Consider the following 17,956-nt stretch of genomic DNA (forward strand, 5'->3'; position numbering starts at 1 on the left):
TGTTTTTCATATCTATTTAAAAACACTATAGGCACACTGAGACACACAGGTTGTACAATATGAGGAGGAAATTGTAGTCCTACAGAGCTTTCCAGTGGCACTGACTCACGCAATGATGAAGTTTAATAAGCCTTCTCACCAGTAACGGCAGATGCATTTGTGCCAATAGCCATTCTCTCAGGGTACTTTGTAAAACAATGCTGTTCTCTCAATATTGATATTGATATCTCACCAAGTGTCCAGCAGCAAGTGATAAAGAAACGGAATGCATTCCTGCAACATCTGGATTGTTAGGTATGTTGTCATGGCAATGGCATTATGATGCTGCATTATGCATGGGCCAGAGTTCTCAACCTCAAAATCCCAGTATGTCCTGACAAAAATGGTGGCCTACTTTTCCTCCACAATGACATTGATGGAGATACTAAAGCATGAAGAACTGTTGGCTTACTCGCAAAATGTTCCAACAATATGTGTTACATGCAGTAGATACTTAATGAACACAACTGGTCTACGATACACTGAGTGTACAAAACATTAAGAACACCTTCCTAATATTGAGTTGCACCCCTTTTTGCCCTCAGAACATCCTCAATTCGTCGGGGCATGGACTCTACAAGGTGTCGAAAGTGTTCCACAGGGATGCTGGCCCATGTTGACTCCAATGCTTCCCACGGTTGTGTCAAGTTGGCTGGATGTCCTTTGGGTGGTGGACCATTCTTGATACACACAGGAAACTGTTGAGTTTAAAAAAAACAGAAGCGTTGCAGTTCTTGACCCAAACTGGTGCACCTGGCATCTACTACCATACCCCAATCAAAGGCAATTAAATATTGTCTTGCCCATTCACCCTCTGAATGGCACACATACATAATCAATATCTCAATTGTCTCAAGGCTTATAAATCCGTCTTTAACCTGTCACCTCCCCTTCATCTACACTGATTTAAAATGTATTTAACCACCAGTGACATCAATAAGGGATCAAAGCTTTTACCTGGATTCACCTGGCCAGTCTATGTCATGGAAAGAGCAAGTGTTCCTAATGTTTTGTACACTCTGTGTATATAGTCATTGAACCTACACCATACCAGCTTGGCCCAGGATTTCTACCTGATTCATCTAATCTTCTTGTTTGATGATTGTGGTCAGTTATATTTGGTGTTTTAGGCCTACAGGGAATACTCAGTGTTGGGGAATCTACTCTGAAAATATAGTTTACCAAACTACCAATTACTTCACCCTGGAAGAAGTTGAGCTACAGGAAAGTTACCATTAAGAGAAATATCGTTTTTAATAAGTTACTAAAGTTACCTTGAAAAATGTGTTCACTAGGCCTGCATCAAAACTACTTTGTGAAAAAGTATCATATCTAAATCTTAAATGTCATATAATACAAATTTGTGGGGGGTTTGCAAGAAATGCCTTGGGGGTTGAAAATATAGTGTGTGGTTCCAATAGTTAGCTGCACCATTACATGGCAAAAAAGTAATTAACTACTGAAAAGACTAAGAAGATGTTTATTTAGTTGAACTACCAACATGCTACGGCAAAATGTAGTTAAAGTACGAGTTGACTTACATGTAGTGGAACTACTCTAGTGCACAACACTCTCTGTCTGTCTGTCTCTCTCTCTCTCTCTCTCTCTCTCTCTCTCTCTCTCTCTCTCTCTCTCTCTCTCTCTCAATTCAATTTAAGAGCTTTATTGGCATATGTTAACATTGCCAAAGCAAGTGAAGTAGATAATAAACAATACAAATTAACAGTAAACATTACACTCACAAAAGTTCCAAAATAATAGACATTTCAAATGTCATTATGTGCAAATAGTTAAAGTACAAAAGGGAAAATAAATAAACATAAATATGGGTTGTATTTACACTGGTTGCCCTTGTAGTAACAGGTCACAAATCTTGCTGATGTGATGTCACACTGGTATTTCACCCAGTAGATATGGGAGTTTATCAAAATTGGGTTTGTGTAATCTGAGGGAAATATGTGTCTCTAATATGGCCATACATTTGGTTGGGGGTTAGGAAGTGCAGCTCAGTTTCCACCTCATTTTGTGGGCAGTGTTCACATAGCCCATCTTCTCTTAAGAGCCAGGTCTGCCTACGGCGGCATTTCTCAATAGCAAGGCTATGCTCACTGAGTCTATCTCTCTCACTCTTTCTCTCTCTCTGCAGGGTGACCGGGGGACGATGGGGAAGAGAGGTCTGAAGGGCGGGAAGGGGGAGCAGGGTCCTCCTGGACTGGACCAGCCCTGTCCTGTGGTATGTCAACCTTGACCTTTCATCCATGACAGTATGGACATTTGAGCCAGACTGGATAAAATATGTAACCACTTTGTGTTTACAATTTTCCTTTTTAATCTCTATTTCTATGATTTCCAATGGATGTTTTTGTCTGTCTGTGGGAGGGATGTATGTTCAGAGTATGTGTAACAGTGGGTTGGCTCTTGCTGACAGGGTTCTAATGGGACTAAAGGACTTTCTGATGAAGGGGTACCGTCCACCCCTCCTTCTCTTCCTCCTTCTGGCCCTGAGCCCCCCTGTCCTTTGGTACAGTATCTTTACCTGTTCCCACTTTTCTACCTCTTTCCACCTTTTTGTGTCTGCCTTTTCCCTCATTCTATCCCATGCACTGTTTCCCTTAGCCTGTTGTTCCATGTGTGTTTTCTCTCTGAAATCTGTAATCTCCTAACATCAGCAGGCTGGATTGTCACAGGAATCTTAAAATCAGCATCATGTTTATTATGAAAATTACGCAGAGTTGTGTTGTGGTCTGGATGTGGTTGTCAATGTGCTGACTGCATGTGGTATGGTAAAGTTCTTTGGTGTTTTCACCCCACATGACATGAAACTGCACCACTAACCACCCCTCCCTTGTTCTGTTACCACTAGGGGCAAGATGGACTGCCCATACCAGGATGTTGGCACAAGGTGAGTGGGGATTCGAATGTCCAGTGTGGCTCAATACCTGCCTGAGTAATATGTAGTACATTCATTAATACCTGCCTGAGTAATATGTAGTACATTCATTTATACATGCCTGAGTAATATGTAGTACATTAATTAATACCTGCCTGAGTAGTATGTAGTACATTCATTAATACCTGCCTGAGTAATATGTAGTACATTCATTAATACCTGCCTGAGTAATATGTAGTACATTCATTTGCAACCACATGCAATATGATGAGAGAACATTGTCAATCAAACCAGAATTTCAAGATAAACAGTGAACAATGCAATGATCATCCCCTAACTCAGATTATTTTACTGTACCAATTAGCATGTATTAAGCCCAATAAATAAATATGATTGGGGTATGATTATAACATGTATGTTATATAATAATCCTCTGATGAGTATGATTAGGATGAAGTACAAAGCATGTATTATAGAGCCCTAGTGACTTTGCTAACGTTAGTAACCTTTGTGTTGTTCTTGATCTGTGACCTCTTGACCTGTGACCCCCACTATAATCCCTGCTTTCCTTCTCTTGCAGTGATGACTAACATCAAGCGTGGCCACTGTACATATTGATATGGTATATATTGCAACTGAATACTACATTGCTTTTTTGTTATTTTTTGCCTTTTTATGGAAACGTTTTATATAATATATTGAGCTTTTTTTATCATGGACGTTATTTTGAGTCAACAATATTAACCAGACTGGATATATCGATCGATACAGATATTTTTTGTACACATAGACTTTAGATGTGAAGTGAAATGTAGTAAATGGAACACAACCATCTTGGAGCAACATCGGGTACGGGAAATATAGGAGCAAACAGACTCCTAACCTAACAGACAGATGGGCGGATGGACGGACAGACACACATGTTGCTGGAGGGTTGATGAATAGGGAGAGTGGGTAATGACTGCCTTACTAATGGAGTCTCGTCTGCCCTGTTGCTGCCTGGCCCTGTTGCTGCCTGGCCCTGTTGCTGCCTGGCCCTGTTGCTGCCTGGCCCTGTTGCTGCCTGGCCCCTGTTGCTGCCTGAGGGTGTGTGCTTGCTCCACCCTGCTCGATCCCATGGATGGACAGACCTCCTGGTGTGATAGAGAGAGGAGTGTAGATCAGTGCTCTCTTCTCCTCTCACTGTTTTTGAAAGGAGGAGACAGAAGCTCAAATGCAAATGTCTCACTCTCTCTCAGCCCTGAGGGGAGAGCAGGTCTGGAGGACAGAGAGAAGATGCAGGAGAGACAGACAGACATGAGAGCACAAAGGACAGACAACCTCTAGAGAGTGACGGAACGTTCTGTGCCGTTCAGTTCCATTCCGAATACTGAGACCCTGTGTTATGGAAACACACCAGGAGGGGGCGACACAGAACACTGCATTTCCACTTTCACTTGAAGAGTGATCTCACCCATAAATTGTAGTTGTGGTTTTCATCACGCTCACTGTTGGTTCTGGGCTACAGAGGCAAGGATTTACCTATGATGTCACATAATAATAATAATAATAATAATAATAATAGTAGTGGTAGTAGTAATACAATTCTGTGGATATGATGAAAGTGTTTTTATGACATCTTTTATTTTGTGTTTACATTTAATAAAATGCATGATCAACACAAGTCACAGCATTATATAGCATCATGAAAACCTCTCCCATACCAGCACACTAAGGCAATAAGTTACTGAGGTATATAGTTCGCGAAGATACATCTTTAAGTCTCTAACAGTCTTTCCATGTAAAAAAAAAATACATATAATGCAGATGTGTTTTGTGTGTGTCTTACTGGCAGTGATAACAAGTGTGATGTTTTCTTTTATTCTAGGTGAGTTACATTTGCATTCCTGTGCATGGACATGTTTGTATAATATACAGATGCATACTGAGTTCATTGTGTTAAATTCAAATTCAGAACTGGAGCAATTTGCAGTATTTCATCAATGAAGTTCAACAAACAGTTTGAATATAAAGTAATTTTGTGATTAATTTGGCTTTTATCAGACATAAGCCAATTAGTAATATCACATCAGTATTTTCTGACAGTGTTGACAGTACAGTTTTGAAGTATATTGAAGGATTATCACTTAACTTTAGCTAAAAACACATTTAGATGAAATACTGTTTAATTCTGATTTACATATTTCTTTCTAACTTTATGGATTGTCTTTTGGAGATCTATCTTCTTGGTGCTCGATCACTCTGTGTTTAGTCTTCCTGTATGGTTCTCTGTCAACCCTACACACGCGCGCACACACGCACGCAAACACACGCACGCACGCACGCACGCACGCACGCACACACACACACACACACACACACACACACACACACAAACACCATTTCAATGTCAACAGCACATGACTGATATAAGGAGCTTATAACTTGTGAGTTTCATTATACTACATTTATGCTATGAAATGTATGACTGTGGAAGTTAATAAGCAATTCTTTCATTATATTGTACTTTACTAATGCACAGGTTTCAGTATTTTCATTCATAACATGTTATTTCCAACTGGGATATGGTGATCAATCATATTTGTTTCCTTTTTCATTCTCATTTAGTATTGGACATACTGTATGCAGCAATGTGCCTACCTTAAAGGTAATTTAGTATTGGACATACTGTATGCAGCAATGTGCCTACCTTAAAGGTAATTTAGTATTGGACATACTGTAGGCAGCAATGTGCCTACCTTAAAGGTTATTTAGTATTGGTCATACTGTAGGCAGCAATGTGCCTATCTTAAGGTAATTTAGTATTGGACCTACTGTATGCAGCAATGTGCCTTCCTTAAAGTGCAATACCAGCGCTTTTCAACCTAATTTTCATTATCTCCAGCACAATGCCAGTGTCTACATATGTGAAAACAGCGCATTTCTACATTCTGTAGAAAAAAATATAAAGTAAAAAAGTTCTACCCGATGACACATTTTAAAAGCAATGATATTCAAACACTATGAGATTCGCTGCGGTGTAGGGAGCAAGAAAATACACTCTCTGGCTACAAATTCATTGCAGGTTTTGAAAATCACATATTTTTTCACTTTTAATCCTACCCTGGGATATCACAGAGCACCTTTCTTCTCATCTGTCTTCTTTCACCTTTCTTCTTTTAATCACCTTTCTTCTCATCTTTTTAATCCTTAAGAGTAAAAAAAAAGATATATCTAGCTTAAACAGATGGATTTTGACTCCAGGGATTCTTTGTAACCACATATCATAGAAACACACTGTTTTCACATATGTAGACACTGATATGGTACTGGAGATAATGAATAAGGTTGAAATGTGGTGGAATTGCCCATTTAACAAACTGATGTTTCTCTGCAATATTACATGTGTTTATTTCTTTGGCAGATATCATCAGTTTTTCTTTTTTTAAGGAATATTTGCCATCCATTATTGACACAATGTCTGAGGACAGTTTGGTGTGTTTCATAAAAAGAATAAGATGAATTAGAGTTTGTCTATTTGGTTGTGTATTTGGTTGTAAAAGAAATAAGCTATTTTTGTAACTGCTATCGTTATCTCTGTATTATGCCAAATCTGGTCAACTCAACAAGTAGACTGAAATAAACTCCATAAAATATACTGTTACCTTCTTGAACATCTGGTCATTTGTTCTAAACCATTTTCTGCAATTATATTCCAATGAAATCTCAGAATTAAAGTTATTTAATAATCTCACAAAGGCTGACTGTCTCCACATTGATCAGTTCAGTTACCCTCCTTTTGTTATAAAAATAGGCTATATAGGTTTATAATTAGGAGGAATATGTATTTTGCATTAGGAAATGTAGGCCTACTACATTATTCAGAGCAGAGGACCATAACACATTCTGACTGCAATCATTAGGCCTACTAATAACCACGACTCTAACATTACCTTTTATTAAAGGAGGAGCATATCCGCCTAAGTTGAAAAATGTAGGCACACACAAAGACATTCAGGAGCACATTGACAACTATTTGAGGTATTAAAGAATCTTTAAAGTTTCTAGGCACACTGGTGCTCCTAAATTAAAATACCAGGTCACTTAGCAAAATATTTTTGGCATACACAAGTAAAATGGTCACACTGTTGAGCCCTGATAGTTGCTGATTGCCTATTTCATGTCACACCTTTACAGCATTTACATTTATGTAACTGTAATACATTTTTGGGATTATCACCATCCATAACAATATTGCTACTTTCAATGATTTCTACCTATTCAAACGATGTGTTATAAAAAAAGGATAAATGCATATATTTCATGTGATTTGATATGTAAAAACATTGACTATATGCTTTAAATTATAGCTTTGTAATGGTCTCTTCAACCTTGCAAATAATATTATTCTTCTACTGTTTCACAACAGTACAATCCAGGTAAAAACGAAAATCAGCACACGGGCAGGAAGGGGTTGGAACTGTTCTCCCAGTGTACTCTGCGCGCGATCGACCCCTCAAATGTTCTGCATCCGGGTCAGAACTTCCTCTTTCTCTGTGCCTAAATGTGAGAGGATCTAGGGAAACCTAGCCCTCAAACTAATCTAAATCCATCCTTAAAAAAGGCACACTAAAACGTCGCCAAAATGACCGAGCAGATGACAGTAAGGGGGACCCTAAAGGGGCATAATGGTTGGGTCACCCAGATCGCCACTACCCCTCAGTTTCCTGATATGATTCTGTCTGCATCCCGAGGTAAGCGCTTCTCCGCCCGCTACGATTGACGACAATATGGCTAACCTCTAGCATGTTAGCCTTGGGTTGTTTAATTGATGTGTGGTCGCGACTGCTTGAACAGTCTGAGTCATATAAAATGAGATCAATCTAGGCGGCACGTTGTACTAAGCAAGTTGTGTTTCAAAAACGCGATTGCTAGTGGATAAACTGTTCTTCAAATAACTTCCGTCCGACTACTAGCTAGCCCTTGGCAGCAAACGTCAACTTTGCCGACATCCACGTGCACCGCCAAGTGGCAAAAATGTTAAGGAGACCATTTTATGAAACCTGCGTTTCTAGACCTACTAATCTAATTGTAACTAACATAGAAACCAATTACATGTTCCTGATTGAAACTTGTATGGATTTACGTGGCTGTCAGTGAAGGCAACATACCGGTGTCGGCTGGCTAGGTATCTTAGCTAGCTTTTCATACATGGCTAACGTTACCTAGTAGTACAATTTGAATGGTTATGGGCTTGCTGCTTCTGTCAACATCATGTTACGTTAGCCAACTAGGTAGGCCTACCTATTGTTTTGAAAATATCAACATTACCTCTAAAGACACTAACCCCTGTTCAACTGCATTCGCTACCGTTTAATGAATTTAAATATTTAATCAGCATTATTTATTTTTTCCAGACAAGTCTATCATCATGTGGAAGTTGACCCGCGATGAGACCAACTATGGCATCCCCCAACGTGCCCTAAAGGGACACTCTCACTTTGTGAGTGACGTTGTCATCTCCTCGGATGGACAGTTCGCTCTGTCCGGGTCCTGGGATGGAACCCTCCGTCTGTGGGACCTCACCACGTAAGTCTAGAGACGGGAGGGTTGGTGTAGTGATGGTTCAGCTTCATTTAGGGTTTTCCCTGAACTACATATGGGTCATTCCTGTCCTGGAGGGCTACATTGTCTGCAGGCAGTTGTTCTAGTTGCTGTTTAACAGCTGATTCAAATTATTTTGCTCTTAACTATAGACGAGGATTAGTATATAATTTGTCACTGTCTACAGAGTTTTTTTTCCCAACTCTGCAGAGTCAAAATTCTGGTTCCAATGTGGTGATGAAACTTCCAATGCCAACTGTATCTCTGTGATGATAAAGAGGCTGTTTCTGAACGCAACCTGCTCTTACCTGTGAAAGATTAGACATGGTTATGTATGTATGTCATGTGCTGCCTTGGTTTCTCTAGTGTTGACCTGAACAACACCATTAGATGTTATTAGTCATCTGTAGCATGGGCCTTTACACAACTGTCCTCTTCCTTCCAGTGGCACCACCACCCGCCGCTTTGTGGGTCACACCAAGGACGTCCTGAGCGTGGCTTTCTCTGCTGACAACCGCCAGATCGTGTCTGGTTCCCGGGACAAGACCATCAAGCTGTGGAACACCCTGGGAGTCTGCAAGTACACCATCCAGGATGAGAGTCACTCTGAGTGGGTGTCCTGCGTGCGCTTCTCCCCCAACAGCAGCAACCCCATCATCGTATCCTGTGGTTGGGACAAGATGGTCAAGGTATGGACAACCATGTACATCACTTGTGACTCACTAGGATAGTGGGATAGGTTCCTTATTGAACTAAGCTGAGATTTTTAGGTACTTGAGGAGGGGTTTGGTAGCTGTAGATGTAGTAAAATCAAGCTTTACGGATAAATATTGGTTTCCTGCCCTATGACTACATTGTTGTGTTTTATCACCTGAGCCTCGGATCTGACAAGTCCTGCAATGATGATGGGTACAGGACCTAGACTGCACATTCATCCAATGTTTGTAACACTTAATGGTTGAAACACCTAGACTACATTTCCCTTAACCTGTCTGGGCGAGGTGGGACGTTTGCGTCCCACCCTAGTCAACAGCCAGTGGAATCGCGTTGCGCGAAATACAAATACCTCATAAATGCTATAACTTCAATTTCTCAAACATATGACTATTTTACACCATTTTATAGATACACCTCTCCTGAATCGAACCACGTTGTCCGATTTCAAAAAGGCTTTACAGCAAAAGCAAAACATTAGAATATGTTAGGAGAGTACCCTGCCAAAAATAATCACACTGCCATTTTCAAAGCAACTAGCATGCATCACAAATACCCAAAACACAGCTAAATGCAGCACTAACTTTTGACAATCTTCATCAGATGACACTCCTAGGACATCATGTTACACAATGCATTTTTTGTTCGATAAAGTTCATATTTATATATAAAAACAGCATTTTACATTGGCGTGTGACATTCAGAAAATATTTTCCCTCAAATGCTTCCGGTGAATCAGCGCTACAATTTACAAAATTACTATTCGAAAACATTGGTAAAATATAATATTGTCATTCAAAGAATTATAGATTAACATCTCGTGAATGCAACCGCATTGCCAGATTTAAAAATAACTTTACTGGGAAATCACACTTTGCAATAAACGAGGTGCTATGCTCAGAAAAATAGGCTAGGCGATACAGGTTAGCGCCATCTTGGACTCATCTAAAATCAAATATACTATTGTAAATATTCACTTACCTTTGATTATCTTCATCAGAAGGCACTTCCAGGAATCCCAGGTCCACAACAAATGTAGTTTTGTTCGAAAAAGTTAATAATTTATGTCCCAATAGCTCCTTCTTGTTAGCCCGTTCCGAAGGCTACTCAGTGTACGAAGCGCGCGGGACTTGTCGTCACGAATGTGCAAAAAAAAGAGAGTACCCACGGGCACGCGCGTCATAGTAGTAATGGCCCTCCCTCTATGACAAACTTTCCAGGCCTCTCGTTCAGTCAGTTTTTACCGGAGAAGACTCAAACCACTTTGTAAAGACTGTTGACATCTAATGGAAGCCTTAGGAAGTGCTACATGAATCCTAATTTACAGTGTGTTTCATAGGCAAAGGCTTGAAAGTGATTCCACAAATCAGATTTCCACTTCCTGTTAGGATTTGTCTCAGGGTTTTGACTGCCCGATTTAAACTGGTTAAAACGTACCCGATTTAAACTGGTTACTACTCTTACCCAGAAACGAGAATATGCATATAATTAGTAGATTTGGATAGAAAATACTGAAGTTTCTAAAACTGTTTGAATGGTGTCTGTGAGTATAACAGAACTCATATGTTCTGTTATACTCACAGACACCATTCAAACAGTTTTAGAAACTTCAGTATTTTCTATCCAAATCTACTAATTATATGCATATTCTCGTTTCTGGGTAAGAGTAGTAACCAGTTTAAATCGGGTACGTTTTTTATCCGGCTGTGAAAATACTGCCCCCTATCCCCAACAGGTTAATGTACCCTGACTCACGGTGTCCCCCACCCCTTTCTGTTTCTAGGTGTGGAACCTGGCTAACTGCAAGCTGAAGACTAACCACATTGGCCACACTGGCTATCTGAACACAGTGACCGTCTCTCCCGATGGCTCCCTCTGCGCTTCTGGTGGAAAGGTATGGTGAAAGCATTTGACCAATATTTATTTTTACAATATAGATTTAAAAAGTTCAAACAGTTCACCAACAGTTCTACCTTTGCTTGGTCAATGTGACCAGGTTAAATTGATGCACCATTCAGTGGTATGAATTGGAGTAATTGAGAAGTAGCATAGAGAGAAATGTGCTGGTTTCAAAGTAATGATGGATTCTCATGCCGTCTGTTTCACTATGATGATAAAGAGGCTGTTTCTGAACGCAACCAGCACTTTTGAGAGTTCACTCACACCTGTCCACTGAGATTTGTCATTTAGGGCTCTTGTTGATGGCGTGTCTCCCCAATGAATGACCATGGTCTCATCACTTGATTGCATGTCAGTTACCATTTAAAGCTAGCATGCATGTTTCATTTGCACCTTCCATTTAGCTGACCTTTGACCCTGAGCCCCATTCTCTCCTATAGGACGGTCAGGCCATGCTGTGGGACCTTAACGAGGGCAAGCACCTGTACACCCTAGATAGTGGTGACAACATCAACGCCCTCTGCTTCAGCCCCAACCGATACTGGCTCTGCGCCGCCACCGGCCCAAGCATCAAGATCTGGGTAAGGCTCCTACTCCCAGAACACATCAGCACTGATGGTGCTGTTCAAATCTAATTTTATTTGTCACATGTGCCGAATACAACAGGTATAGATAGACCTTAGCATGAAATGCTTACTTAACTCTATTTTCTTAAAACTGCATAGTTGGTTAAGAAAATTGTAATGTTACTAAGTAAACTAACACTAATGAGGCTATATACAGGGGTACTGAGTCAGTGTACAGGTTAGTCAAAGTAATTTGTACATGTAGGTAGGGGTAAAGTGACTATGCATAGATAAACAGTGTTGGTTGAAAGAGTTTGGGGTTGTCTCTATTCAAACTTTGTCAAGGGGCGATGATGGAAATTCCAATGCCATCTTATGTCTATGATGATAAAGAGGCTGTTTCTGAGCTCTGCTAACTGTCATTTCTGTAACATCTGGATTTTCAGATCTGAGAATGTGGTTACCATGTTCACGTCATTTAAATAGGAGTTGGTCCAAACTGAGCACAACCCATGCCTCCATCAATCCTGTTCTCATGTTAATCTCCCTTCAGGATCTGGAGGGTAAGATCATTGTGGATGAGCTGAGACAGGAGGTGATCAGCACCAACAGCAAGGCCGAGCCCCCACAGTGCACCTCTCTGGCCTGGTCTGCTGACGGACAGGTATGATATGTCCATTTGCATCACATCTCACAGAAGGTTATTAGAACCCTGGGTGGACTTCTAGAACAGGGCCATGTTACTTCAGTCTGTTCTTAGAAAGCTGTGTCAGTTGGGAGTTGTTTGTAGCCTTGCCCTGTGATTAAAAAGTGACATTTCTTGCCTGAGCTTCGGCTCTGACGACAAGTCCTGCAATAATGATGGGTACAGGAACGACTACATATTCATGCCCCTTAACACTTGGAATGGTTGAAAACACACTCTTGATTCATTGTCATATCTTTTTAGTTTAGCATTTTCTGGACATTTTCTTTGTTTGTTGTCTCTCAACAGACCCTGTTTGCTGGCTACACCGATAACCTGATCCGAGTGTGGCAGGTTACCATCGGAACCCGATAAGGACCTTTTCACATATTCAGTGATGAATAAAATACAGTTTTAAATTAACTTTGTTGAAATCGTTTGTACAGTTTTTGATGCAGGCATGTTTTTATTTTGTAATAACTGGGTTTTGATTCTGTATTGGCTGCAACAAATTTGGACATCTGGGATATAGTTCACAAGATTGGTAACTTAATCTGGCTCATTTTGTCAAACTTCTTACTGTAAATGCTGTATAAATCATTGGTCACTATCCACACATTCATGGTAGTTATGCTGAGCTTTTGGTCATGTCTATGCTTTACACTTACATGTGACTTAGGCTATCAGAATTCTAAGAACGCATTGAAAAGACTGGTCTGGACGCCCAAGTTGCTTTGTGGTCTGTGTTCAGATCTGGCTGACCACTTCCGGAGGTGGTCTGGAGATGCTACCAGAAACGCATGCAGTTGGCGACGCCATCAGCATTCCTCCCACCAGTCTTGAACTTGGTTATGGGACCGAGGCACCTGTTCATTGTATTAGGAAATGCCTACCTGCGAGGAACATGTTTGCTGGCATCATGCTACCTAGTATTTAGAAAAACAATTTTGTTTGGCTGGAGTTATGCTAACCAGTTTGCGATATCTTTAGAGCTACTTGCTGGGTTAGTTGGCTACTGCCATCAATTGTGTTTAGCATATTTTGCCTGTTCCTCTGTTTGCAGAATACATACTGGTATTTTGAATGTGGCGCGGGAGAGGGGAATCCGAACACTTAAGTGTAGATGCATGACCCGTTCGTAATTCCATGATAGAACTCCGAATATTAAACTGCATGAACTGTCAAGTCTAGACCTGGCCTTTGTTTCCACACGGACTTGTGGAAGTTGTCCAAATCCTTTCCCGTAGAAGGGTATCCTGGTTTCCTAGCAACAATGCGAACGACGTCGATGTGAATGAACTTGCCTCTGAAAAGGTTTCTATAGCAATCAGTTTTTAATTTTGTTTGAGTAAAAATATTTAACGTAGGTAACTTTTCTCCTCAGGCTGTTTCTACTTTGAACGCTTGTTAGTTTGCTAAGCGTCCTTATCCCATTGGGAATTTTAACATACGGTATGTAGCTAAATTGGCTAGCTAACGTTAGCATCAGACTGCCAGGTTTTGACATTGAGCCAAACCTAGCCCAACCGACCGCAAGATGGCGCTGCTACTATTACGTCGTTTATCATCTTAAAAAGAATACTGGCACCATCTTGCGTTGTGGCTAATTGGGCTAAAGCTAAGCCATACTGTCAGCTTCAGACAGTAAACAATGTTTTGATTAGACCTTAACAGATTCAAATCCAGCTATTGCATAGTGTTAAAAGTTAATTCCAACGTCCCCTAACCATGTTTTTATTTTGTGAAGATTGTTTACAAGCGCTAACGTTATGGATTATGAAACTCCAAAGAATCAGATGCCTTATCCTCGGATTTATGTGGAGAGAACTCTCGCATTGATCAAACCTGATGCTATACACCAAGCTGAGGAGATTGAGGACGTCATTCTCCGATCTGGGTTCACAATTTTACAGGTTGGTGTTAACTGTTTATTGAGACATGCAGCATAGCTGTTGATCACAAACATTAATGCTGCACATGCAGCTACCAAGCGGTTTGTGTGACGGTCAATGTGTAAATACAAAGAGGGTGTACTTTCTCTTGGGTATTCTTCCTCTGGCCAGAGCAGAGGTTACTATTGAAAACGAGTGAAAAAGAGTAATCAGCCAAAGGGCATAGATGGAGGACTTGGGCAAAACAAACTTGATTGATTGGATTATTGGGTGCAGTGCGTTAGGTAGATCCCCAGTCTTGATCAGGCAAGGTCAATGTCTGCCATGTACACTTGTCATTCATTGCTGTATGTGACAATATGTGTGTCTGTGTAACTGCTCTTTGACAGAAACGGAAGCTGCAGCTGAGTCCGGAGCAGTGCAGTGACTTCTATGCTGAGCAGTATGGGAAGCTGTTCTTCCCCAGCCTAACGGCCTTCATGAGCTCTGGACCCATCATCGCCCTGGCTCTGGCCAGAGACCAGGCAATCGCCCACTGGAAGACCGTCATAGGACCTGTTAACTGCACCAAGGCCAGGGAGACTCACCCAGAATGGTCAGTCAGAAGGAAGAGGATTGTACAGATAGGTCAGAGCTGCAAGTAGGGTTAAGTGCCTTGCTCAAGGGCAGAGTGACAGATTTTCCATCTAGTCTGCTCTGGGATTCAAACCAGCAACCTTTTGGTTACTGGTCCAATGCTCTTAAAAATGTTGTCCATTCAGTTGAAATACCGGTAGGCCTAGTTATTTTATTACTAATGCCTACCTACTGCATATATGCATACCAGTACAGAGTGATTGTACATGTGCTCAATCTATACTGTATGTGTACTACACAATACTGTATGTGTTCCCTGTATGACTCAGCACTTCTACTGTAAGCTAACAGGAGCATCTTGTATCTCTCCCCAAGTCTGCGAGCCAAGTACGGCACCTCTGACCTGAGGAATGCAGTGCACGGCAGCGACTCATTCTCCTCAGCCGAGAGAGAGCTGAAGTTCATGTTTCCCAACTGTGAGTTAAACACACACACACATTGAATATTTACTTTTCTTCAGCACCTGTGATTACCTTTATTTTATCGAAGGTAATCCATTTAATACAAGTTCTTACATTGACAATGACAACCTGAATTATAGTGCATGGAGTCATACACACACATACAGTACAACAGTTAAATAGAAGTTGGAGGGGGTTTCCCTGTGCTCAGTGTGTGTTTATACCCCTTTGATTTCCTCTCTGATACACCTGTGTGTCGGTCCCTCCCTCTCTCTGTCCAGCTGTGATCGAGCCCATCCCCATGGGAGAGGCAGCCAAAGACTACCTGGGCAGGTTTGTGAGCCCCACACTGCTCAGCGGACTCACTGAGCTCTGCAAACAGAAGCCTGTCGACCCCTTTGTAAGTATCAGGGTGGCATGAGAAATGTGGGCATTCAAATATGCACTATGAACATTAGTACACGTTACATTTGCTTTTTTTCTTCTGAATCAACTAATTCAGTTATTTGTGTTTTTTTTCCTCCCAAAGACTTGGCTGGCAGATTGGCTGGTCAGAAATAATCCCAACAAACCTCAAATATTTGATGGGGCAACAGGGGAGGATGCAGCATAAACACAGAGACCAGAAAACAGCATCTGCCTTTACCAGTTAAATCCATGTTCAAGAAACTGTGTTACGTAACGTCCTGTGATGAAATAAAGAATGATATTTTAACAACCGGAACCAATTTTCTCTTTCATTTTGGGAGGGGAGGATTGCTTAACAATATGATGGTGTACATAATAAGAACTGTGCAGTGTTTAGCTGACCATTTATGGGGTTCATTTCTTTGAACATTAATAAACACCCTGAAACATTTAATCTCTACATACAGGTAACTGACAAGATAAAGGAAACACCAACATAAAGTTTTTTAAAGGCCCAATGCAGCCATTTTTATCTCTCAAATAATTTCTGGGTAACAATTAGGTACCTTACTGTGACTGTTTGGACTGAAAATGCTAAAAAAAAAATTAATCAAATAGCAACTTAAAGAGCAATTTCTCAAGAATTTTGCTGGGAGGGGAAAATTGAAAACTAGCTGTTATTAGCAGACAGGTTTGGAACTCTTATTGGTCTATCAACTAATTTACCTGGTCAAACAGCTCTTACACTAAAAGGGCATTATCATTTTCACAGTATTATTCCAACCTCAAAGTGTGGAAATATAAAACACAGGTCAATCACAATTTTGACTGCACTGGGCCTTTAATAGGGCATTGGGCACAGGTGGCTGGTGTCACCTTAATTGGGGAGGATGGGCGCATAGTAATAGATGGAATAATATCAATGGAATGGAACTATCAAGCACATTCACTCCAGCCATTATTTTTAGCTGCCCTCCCCTCAGCAACCTCCTGTGGCGTTGGGCCACCACGAGCCAGAACTAGAGGTCGACCGATTTATGATTTTTCAACGTCGATACCGATTATTGGAGGACCAGAAAAGGCAGATACCGATTAATCGGCCAATTTTAATATATTTGTAATAATGACATTTACAACAATACTGAATGAACACTTATTTTAACTTAATATAATGCATAAATAAAATCTATTTAGTCGCAAATAATTAATGAAACATGCTCAATTTGGTTTAAATAATGCAAAAACACAGTGTTGGAGAAGAAAGTAATAGTGTAATGTGTGCCATGTAAAAAAGCTAATGTTTAAGTTCCTTGCTCAGAACATATGAAAACTGGTGGTTCAATATTCCCAGTTCTTCAATATTCCCAGTTAAGAAGTTTTAGATTGTAGTTATTATAGGAATTATGACGCGTCAACTATTTCTCTCTATACCATTTGTATTTAATCTTAGGGCCCAGCCTACAGGCCTTCCAAAACAACACCAGCCTCGCCAACTGCAGTGACTTTGCTGCATAGGCTTGAAGTCATAAACTGATAAAGTAATCCTTCTAACCCCCCCTTAAAGATTTAGATGCACTATTGTAAAGTGGTTGTTCCACTGGATATTATAAGGTGAATGCACCAATTTGTAAGTCGCTCTGGATAAGAGCGTCTGCTAAATGACTTAAATGTAAAAATGTAAATGTAAATAAACAGCGTTGTGAAGCAAGCATTGCTAAGAGCTGCTGGCAAACGCAGTAAAGTTTGAATGAATGCTTACGAGCGTGTTGCTGCCTACCACCGCTCAGTCAGACTGCTCTATCAAATATCAAATCATAGACTTAATTATAATATAATAAACACACAGAAATACGAGCCTTAGGTCATTAATATGGTCAAATCCGGAAACTATCATTTCGAAAACAAAAGGTTAATTCTTTCAGTGAAATACAGAACTGTTCCGTATTTTATCGAACGGGTGGCAACCCTAAATCTAAATATTGCTGTTACATTGCACAACCTTCAATGTCATGTCATAATTATGTAAAATTCTGGCAAATTAGTTCGGCCAGGCGGCCCAAACTGTTGTATATACCCTGAAGTGACACAATTTCCCTAGTTAATATTGCCTGCTAACATGAATTTATTTTAACTAAATTTGCAGGTTTAAAAAAATATACTTCTGTCTATTGATTTTAAGAAAGGCATTGATGTTTATGGTTAGGTACATTCGTGCAACGATTGTGCTTTTGTTAAATCATCAT

General features: G+C 40.4%; 3 protein-coding genes across 6 annotated transcripts in view; all 3 read left to right on the forward strand.

Annotated features, from left to right (window-relative positions):
* The window catches only part of LOC106611943 (collagen alpha-1(XXIII) chain), a 265,001-nt gene extending 258,429 nt beyond the window's left edge, over window positions 1–6,572 (forward strand). For 2 of the 3 annotated variants that reach the window (XM_045724032.1, XM_014212635.2), the window contains exons 28-31: window positions 2,186–2,272; window positions 2,468–2,560; window positions 2,903–2,941; window positions 3,510–6,572. In XM_045724032.1, the coding sequence (XP_045579988.1) occupies window positions 2,186–2,272; window positions 2,468–2,560; window positions 2,903–2,941; window positions 3,510–3,512 (222 nt within the window). In that variant the 3' untranslated portion in view covers window positions 3,513–6,572. The remainder of the gene's footprint in view (window positions 1–2,185; window positions 2,273–2,467; window positions 2,561–2,902; window positions 2,942–3,509) is intronic. The other variant, XM_045724033.1, reaches the window with a different exon arrangement.
* Window positions 6,573–7,380: 808 nt separating this feature from the next.
* Window positions 7,381–12,799, forward strand: LOC106611941 (guanine nucleotide-binding protein subunit beta-2-like 1). Its single transcript, XM_014212630.2, has 7 exons — window positions 7,381–7,662; window positions 8,326–8,497; window positions 8,958–9,201; window positions 11,010–11,120; window positions 11,566–11,706; window positions 12,245–12,355; window positions 12,686–12,799. Exons 1-7 carry the CDS (start codon window positions 7,554–7,556, stop codon window positions 12,749–12,751), a joined length of 954 nt encoding a protein of 317 aa, XP_014068105.1. The 5' UTR covers window positions 7,381–7,553; the 3' UTR covers window positions 12,752–12,799.
* A 417-nt stretch (window positions 12,800–13,216) lies between these two features.
* LOC106611942 (nucleoside diphosphate kinase homolog 5) lies at window positions 13,217–16,029 on the forward strand. Of its 2 annotated transcripts, none has more exons than XM_014212631.2 (6): window positions 13,217–13,690; window positions 14,124–14,289; window positions 14,658–14,863; window positions 15,220–15,320; window positions 15,587–15,705; window positions 15,835–16,029. In XM_014212631.2, the coding sequence occupies exons 1-6, from the start codon at window positions 13,671–13,673 to the stop codon at window positions 15,916–15,918; spliced, it is 696 nt and encodes a 231-aa protein (XP_014068106.1). In that variant the 5' UTR covers window positions 13,217–13,670; the 3' UTR covers window positions 15,919–16,029. The 2 variants fall into 2 exon arrangements, with proteins under 2 accessions (XP_014068106.1, XP_014068107.1); XM_014212632.2 differs by having other exon boundaries at window positions 13,499–13,828.
* The last annotated feature ends 1,927 nt before the right edge of the window (window positions 16,030–17,956 follow it).

This window comes from Salmo salar, chromosome ssa09 (assembly GCF_905237065.1).
Source record: "Salmo salar chromosome ssa09, Ssal_v3.1, whole genome shotgun sequence".
Taxonomy (NCBI): domain Eukaryota; kingdom Metazoa; phylum Chordata; class Actinopteri; order Salmoniformes; family Salmonidae; genus Salmo; species Salmo salar.